This window comes from Carlito syrichta, unplaced genomic scaffold (genome assembly GCF_000164805.1).
Source record: "Carlito syrichta isolate Samal-C Ts95f unplaced genomic scaffold, Tarsius_syrichta-2.0.1 Scaffold309730, whole genome shotgun sequence".
NCBI lineage: Eukaryota > Metazoa > Chordata > Mammalia > Primates > Tarsiidae > Carlito > Carlito syrichta.
The window spans coordinates 453,837-461,467 of NW_007253826.1; the positions used below are offsets into that span (position 1 = coordinate 453,837).

The following is a 7,631-nucleotide window of genomic DNA, read 5'->3' on the forward strand; positions in this document are numbered from 1 at the left end:
ACCTCATCTCTACAATAAATCAAAAAATCAGCCAGGCATGGTAGCGCATGCCTGTAATTCCAGCTACTTGGAAGGCTGAGGCAGAAGGATCGCCGGAGCCCAGCAGGTCGAGGCTGCGGTGGCCGGGAGCGGCCACTGCACTCCAGTCTGAACGATAGAGTGAGACTCCAACTCAATCAATCAATCAATCAATCAATCAATAAATATAAAATAAAAAAAGAATGAGAGATGCCAAGTTAGGTTAGGTTGGGAGAAGCCACTGGATTCAGCAGTAAGAGGATGGCCGGTGTCCTTGGTGGGTGTGGAAGTGGCTAAAACCAGTCTGAGATAGAAGATGTGCTTATAGCTACAGGTGCACTTCCCACTTCCCCTCCACTATTCTGAGAATTTGATACTTTTTTTTTGAGTCAGAGTCTCACTGTCACCCAGGCTGGAGTGTAGTGGCACATTCATGGCTACTGCAGCGTCCACCTGCTGGGCTCAGGCTATCCTTCTGCCTCAGCTTTCCAAGTAGCTGAAACTACAGGTGCATGCCACCATGCCTAATTAATTTTTAAAATTTATTGTAGAGACGAGATCTCATCAAGTTGCCCAGGCTGGTCTCAAGCAATCCTCTCGTCTTAGCCTCCCAAAGTACTGGGATGACAGGCATGAGCCACTGCACCTGGCAGTATTTGATACTATTAACTGATCTAATATTCACAACCACTCTATGAGATAGGTATGATCAGCCCCATTTCCCCCATGAGGAAATTAAGAGGTTAAATGGCTCACCCAAGGTCATTAAGCTTGATGATCTTGGTGACCATGATGAAGTCTGGATTTGGAAACTTAGGCAGTCTGGCTTCAGACTCTATGCTGTTCATGGCCAAGCTGTATACCCAGCTCTCAGCTGTGAGGAGGTGACGGTGGCATGGTGGGCAGGACCAGTGAGAAAGGAGAGGCAGAGATGGAGGAGGATAAGGAAGGGTGGAGTAAGTGATTTATGAGCTGTGTGGTTCCCTCTTGTGGACCATAAACCAAGGGGACTCGTCAGCAGCTGGGAAGGAAGATATGGTGATTCAGGAGGGAGGGGCAGGGTGGTCCTGGGGACTGCCCCCTTCCTCTAGCACAAGCTTCAGGTCATGCACTTTTATCCCAGGCTCTGTGGGAAATTCACAGACCAGAGTGCTGGTAACAGGCAGAAATGTGAGGGCCAGAGATAGGGCCGGGATGAAGGACTGAAATGCAGCCAGCTGGGTTGCCTAGGTAGAGCCATCAGAGGACACAGAGCCTGAGCTCCTCCACTCCCAGGGTCACCTGGCTTCCCAAGTCCTAGAACATCTTTAAGTGGCATACAACCCAGATGCTCTAGGGAAGCCACAGATCAGAGTGGAGGAAGGCTACATGGCATGATGACTGAGGCCCTGCAGCTGGTATCCTGTCCTCCCCAGGTCAGGTCCTGTGTCATCTTTCAGACCTCAGGAAAACACACACACACACACATACACACACACACACACACACACACACACACACTCCGGTCCTTTCCTCATATGGACATCTCAACTGGGACCTGGATGGAGAACATAACTCCAGCCAGGCCATGACTTGTTTTGAGGGACGAGGAGAAGACAGAGAGACAAAGGAATGAAGAGGAAGAAAAAGAAAAAAGCCAAGAAGCTTGTCTGGTTTCAAGTCCTCCCTAGCTTTACCTAGATAAATCATATCCAATCCTGTCCTCAAGGGCCTCACGGGTTAGAGACTTCTTTGTAAATAGAGTATAGACCAATGTGATTAACTGCTACAAGCGAGGAAACCAGTGGGATTTGAGGAGTGACCTGGGGGGAGATCCTGGAAGGCTTCCCAGGGATGCTCTGAGCTGCACCTTGGAAGGAACAGCTAAAAATAAGCTGGGCAGAATGGCGATGGGGGTGGAGTTGGGTGAGTCTCAGAGGGCCTAGTATATCCAGCTTAAAAGCCAGGATCCAGTACTGTTTGGCCTAAGAACACACTAGCAGGGCATCAAAGAAAAGGTTGTCTCCTCATTTCTTTTGTTTTTTGAATTGGGGTCTCACCTGGTCACCCAGTCTTAAGAGCAGTGGCACCATCATGGCTCACTGCAGCTTCAACCTCCTGGGCTTAGGCTATCCTTTTGCCTCAACCTCCCAAGTAGCTGGGACTACAGGTGCCCGCCACCGTGCCTGGCTAATTTTTAAGGAAGTTTTTTTTGGTAAAAACATCTCACTATGTTGCCTAGGCTGGTCTCAAACTCCTGGTTCAAGCAATCCTCCCTCCTTGGCCTCCCAAAGTGCTGGGATTACAGGTATGAGCTGCTGCACCCAGCTCTGCCTCCTAATTTTTGAGGAACTGTCTGATTTTGGAAGCCTTGGGAGGCAACAGAGGGCCAGTAGGAGGAAACCAAAGGGAACGGATTTGACATTTCATTGTAATAGCTGCCAAGCTCACTGCCTACAGTGCTCCAAGCCCTGAGCATTGAGGCCCACTCAAGTCCTAGCCACCCCTGGAAGTCAGTATGTTGGACTTAAAGGGGCCTGAGCCTAGGCTTGAGCTCCCAGATCTGTGTCTGTCAGCCCTGTGGCATGGGGACAGTGAAGGGCCTGGCCAGGACCCCCAGAGCCTAGATAAGAAGCCTGGCAAGCCGGGCTCGGTGGCTCAGCCTGGTAATCCCGTGCCTTTGGGAGGCTGAGGTGAGTGGATTGCCTGAGCCCGCGGGTTTATTGTAGACCTCATCTCTACAATAAATCAAAAAGTCAGCCGAGCGTGGTAGCGCATGCCTGTTATTCTGGCTACTCGGAAGCCTGAGGTGGAAGGATCTCCTGAGCCCAGTAGGCGAGGCTGTGGTGGCCGGGAGCAGCCATTGCACTCCAGCAGTCTGGGTGACAGAGTGAGACTCCAACTCAAAAAAAAAAAAAAAAAAAAAAAAAAGAAGAAGCCTGGCAATGTGGCCAGTGCACAGGACTTGGTTCCAGAGCTCAAGCTCTTGTCTAGGCCCAGTTGGGTCACTTCCAGCCTTGGAAGTCTATCAGCTCTGGTTCTGAAGCCTGCCTCCAACATGTCCTAGCTGTGGGACCGTTGGTAAGCTGCTTGCCTCTTAGAGCCTCACCTGTGAAATGGGGATGACTCCTACCTCATGGGGTTGTGATGAGGATTCCATGAGAGGATGATGTGGTAGTGCCCTTGGCACAGTGTCTGTCATTTAGTCATTGCTCTGTGATTAGCAGCTGGTGTTATTATAACAGTTTATCACGCATCTGTCTTCTCACCTGAAGCGTGGGACAGTAATTTCTGTCATCCTGGCTTGAAGGTCATGGTGTCTTCTGTGTGAGCTGTGGGGCCAGTGCAGGTGCCACTTCTGCCATTGCAAGGCCAGGCCAGCCCTGCAGGGGTAGGGAGACACACCCAGTTCCCAGGACAAGGGGAAGCCGGGTGACAGCCTCAATCCATCAGTGATAGCCTCACTTTATGGGCCCAGGAGGTACTTAAGTTGCTGGGGGGTGAAGGCTAGCCTAGTTCTTCTTCCACACAGGCTGCTGCCCAGAGCAGGTAGGCAGATATGAGGTGGGGGTGAGAGTGTCCTGGACCTTTGGAGACTAGATAATCAGCTTCCAGAGCAAGGCCCAAGGAGTAGTAGTGGCTGAAAGCGGGTGTGTCATCTCAGTAGTTCAGAATCTGGTTATTCCTAGTTCTGCAGGCTGAGGAGGAACTTGGGGAAGCCTCATGCATGAAGGGGTACGGATCTCACCTCTGCTCTGCCCAATTCCACCCTGGCTTTACCCATGTACTACTAAGCTCTGCAGATGGGGGTGTGCTTTGTCTGCTTCATGGCTCCATACCCCCTTATCTACTGACACAGGGTGAGGGCTGGGAGGTGGAGGGGAGTGTGTGGCCAGAGTTGAAGGGAGGTTGCCTGGGGAACTAAGTTGGTGACAGGAAGGCAAGCTAAGGAGAGGGGCAGCTCTGGAGGCAACTCTTGTGACATCCTGCCTCAGGTCCCAGCACCATGACGGTTTCATACACCCTCAAAGTGGCCGAAGCCCGCTTCGGAGGCTTCTCTGGTCTGCTTCTCCGATGGAGGGGAAGCATCTACAAGCTCCTCTACAAGGAGTTCCTACTCTTTGTGGCCCTGTATGCTGTGCTCAGCATCACCTACCGGTGAGAGCAGGGTCTCAGGGCTGGTCTGTGGGGACCTGGGCGGCCCACCCCCCTGTAACCCAGGCCTACATCTGACCTTCCCCAGGCTGCTGCTGACCCAGGAGCAGAGGCAAGTGTATGCTCAGGTGGCCCGGTACTGCAACCGCTCTGCGGACCTCATCCCCTTGTCCTTTGTACTGGGTGAGGCCCCCTTCTTGTATCCCCCTTCTTGTCTTCCCTGACCCTTGGGTTGGGTTGAGAGCGCTGAGGGTCACAGTTACCCAACAGAGCACAGCCCAGAGGTCAACCACAGCAGGCACAGGAGCCAGGTGCTGGGTCCAGGATCTCTGGACCCCTAGACCCTTCCTATCACTTGCTAGATCCTCACTCCCCACAAGGCACAAGATACCTGCTGCCCTCATAGCCCCACTCTGGCCACTGGAGTGAGCTGGAGAGAGATGACGGCCCTCTCCCCACTCTCCTGGGAAACAGATCTCAGGCTTAACCATTACTTGATTTTGAAACCCCAATTCCCCTCTGCCCTAGGAAGTTTGCACTCCTCCCTGTCCTGGCCTGGATTGGCACAGCAGGGCGCTAGAACAAAGCTTTCCTTTCCCTGCCATGAGTCAACCTGGCCTGGACCAGGCTCTCTGGCTGGGGGCGGGAGTGTTGGGCAGAGCTCTCTGACCCCCAGGCCCTCCTTCCTCCCTTCCTGGTCCCTCTTTCCACGGCGGCCAACCAGGTTTCTATGTGACTCTGGTGGTGAACCGCTGGTGGTCCCAGTACACAAGCATCCCGCTGCCGGACCAGCTGATGTGCGTCATCTCGGCCAGCGTTCATGGCGTGGACCAACAGGGACGCCTGCTGCGCCGCACCCTCATCCGCTACGCCAACCTGGCGTCCGTGCTGGTGCTGCGTTCGGTCAGCACCCGCGTGCTCAAGCGCTTCCCCACCATGGAGCACGTGGTGGACGCAGGTGCGGAGCCGTGGGGAGCCCCTGGGGGCCTGGCCCACGGCCGGATGCAGGTGTTGCGCTGGGGGAGTCCTGGGCAGCGGCCTCCAGGGAAGGGGAAGGCTGATCCACGACAGGGACGCGGAACCGTGAGTCCCGGGACACCCGGTGCATGCGAGAAAAGACAGCCACATCGTGGAGCGGCTTCCCCTAGCGGCAGAGGATGCATCTGCATCCCGTGCACTTTACCCGCCAGGTTTCATGTCCCAGGAAGAGAGAAAAAAGTTTGAAAGCCTGAAATCCGACTTCAACAAGTACTGGGTCCCCTGTGTCTGGTTCACCAACCTGGCGGCCCAGGCTCGGAGGGATGGGCGAATCCGTGACGACATTGCTCTCTGTCTACTTCTGGAAGTGAGTCAGCCCAGGACCAAACCCATCTGCTCTCCTCCCTCCAGCTATGCAAACAAATCATAATTTTAGTACCTAACACTTATATGGCGCCAACCATACCTATATTAATTCATTCAGCCTTTACAGCAATCCTTGAGGTAGGTACTATTATTATCACCCTCCTTTCACAGATGAGGAAACTGAGGCATAGAGTGGAAAAGAAATGTGCCTAAATCATACAGCTAGTTAGTGGAGCTGGGATTCATGATCAGACATTCTGGCTCCAGGGGCTGTACTTGAAACTACTTTGCCAGGCCGGGCACAGTGGCTCCAGCCTATAATCCCAGCACTTTGGGAGGCCGAGGTCAGAGGATTGCCTGAGCCCGTGGGTTTGAGACCAGCCTGGGCAACATGGCGAGACCTTGTCTCTACAGTAAATAAAAAAATTAGCTAGGCATGGTAGCGCGTGCCTATAGTTCTGGCTAATTGGAAGGCTGAGGTGGAAGTACCGCCTGAGCCCGGCAGGTTGAGGCTGTGATGGCTGGGAGCGTGCCACTGCACTTCAACCTGGGCAACAGAGTGAGAGACTCCAACTCAAAAAAAAAAAAAAGAAACTACTTTGCCAAACTGCCTCTATTACAGCCATCCTAGCCTGAGAACACGTCTGAGAGCTAAATGGGAATGAACCTCCAGACCTGGCCCAGGCCTAGTTTGTGCTGGACTCCCCTGTTTTCTTCCCATTTTTCCTTCCTCATCTCTGCTGACTTCCTCTTCCTGCTGTTTCACCAGGAGCTGAACAAGTACCGAGCCAAGTGCAGCATGCTGTTCCATTACGACTGGATCAGCATCCCCCTCGTCTACACCCAAGTAACTGCCTCTCACTTCCTCAGTCCTGGTGCCTACTGTATGTCCTGTGCTGTGTGTGAGATGCCGAGAATTAGAGTTCATACTTGCCCGATCAGTTCAGTCCCCTGAGGCACTGCTTCCTCTTCAAAGCTTCCTTCCATCTCCCCCAAGAAGACCCCATTCCCATGGGTGCTGTCACACCCTGATACCTATTTAATTACTTGTCAGACACCCCTCAGATGCTAGAGGCAGGGGCAGCATTTCTCCCCATGGTCCCACTGCACCACACTCTGAGCTTGTGTCTCCTTCTCCAGGTGGTGACCATAGCCGTATACTCCTTCTTTGCCCTGTCCCTGGTTGGCCGCCAGTTTGTGGAGCCAGAGGCAGGGGCTGCCAAACCTCAGGAGCCTCTGGAGCCAGGCCAGGAGGCAGCCCCGGCCCTGGGAGACCTGGACATGTATGTGCCGCTCACCACTCTACTGCAGTTCTTCTTCTATGCTGGCTGGCTCAAGGTGGGCACTGCAGATAGTCATGCCAGCCTGCTCTGCAGAGACGTCGCCACAGGGTCCACCCCAACTCTGGGGACAGAAAGTGGGGCTCTGAGCCCAGAAAACACCGTCTCTGTAACTACAGGTGGCCGAACAGATCATCAACCCCTTTGGTGAGGATGACGATGACTTTGAGACCAACCAGCTCATAGACCGCAACTTGCAGGTGAGCGGGGAATGGAGAGAAGACAAAAGTCGGGGACAGTTCCTTGGCGCCCTCTCCCGGCTAGTAATCAGCCCGGGTGTGGGGAGGAGGATCCTTGTGATCGGCTGCCCGCCCCAGGTGTCCCTGCTATCCGTGGATGACATGTACCAGAACCTGCCCCCCGCCGAGAAGGACCCGTACTGGGACGAGGACCAGCCACAGCCACCCTACACCGTGGCCACGGCGGCCGAGTCGCTGCGGCCCTCCTTCCTGGGCTCCACCTTCAACTTGCGGTGAGTAGCCCGCGCTGGCCGGGGCCGGGCTTGACTCGGCACGCGGGTCCGCGCCCACCGCCTGGGCGCCAGTGCCTCGGCCCTTCCCCGAGAGCCGATCCAGCGTTCCCGCCCCGCCCTCGCCCCGTCCCCGCGGAAGCCGAGTCCGGCTCAGCCCGTCCTCCGCCCGCAGCATGAGCGACGACCCAGAGCAGAGCCTGCAGGTGGAAGCGTCGTCCCCCGGATCGGCTCGGCCGGCGCCCACCCCGCTGCTCGGCCGTTTCCTGGGCGCAGGGGCGCCCTCGCCCGCCATCAGCCTCCGGAACTTCGGCCGCGCGCGAGGC

General features: G+C 55.0%; 2 protein-coding genes across 2 annotated transcripts in view; one reads left to right on the plus strand and one right to left on the minus strand.

Annotated features, from left to right (window-relative positions):
- Positions 1-995: 995 nt before the first annotated feature.
- The window catches only part of RPS8 (ribosomal protein S8), a 15,085-nt gene continuing 8,449 nt past the window's right edge, over positions 996-7,631 (minus strand). The window contains exons 7-8 of the mRNA XM_021717406.1: positions 5,490-5,491; positions 996-1,028 (exon numbers count right to left, since the gene is read on the minus strand). The gene's annotated coding sequence lies outside the window, so the exon portion shown is untranslated. The remainder of the gene's footprint in view (positions 1,029-5,489; positions 5,492-7,631) is intronic.
- BEST4 (bestrophin 4) overlaps positions 4,004-7,631 on the plus strand; it is a 4,862-nt gene continuing 1,234 nt past the window's right edge. Inside the window, exons 1-9 of the mRNA XM_021717417.1 lie at positions 4,004-4,155; positions 4,241-4,335; positions 4,877-5,110; positions 5,343-5,497; positions 6,266-6,343; positions 6,637-6,834; positions 6,956-7,036; positions 7,154-7,308; positions 7,481-7,629. Coding sequence (XP_021573092.1) covers positions 4,004-4,155; positions 4,241-4,335; positions 4,877-5,110; positions 5,343-5,497; positions 6,266-6,343; positions 6,637-6,834; positions 6,956-7,036; positions 7,154-7,308; positions 7,481-7,629 — 1,297 coding nt within the window. The remainder of the gene's footprint in view (positions 4,156-4,240; positions 4,336-4,876; positions 5,111-5,342; positions 5,498-6,265; positions 6,344-6,636; positions 6,835-6,955; positions 7,037-7,153; positions 7,309-7,480; positions 7,630-7,631) is intronic.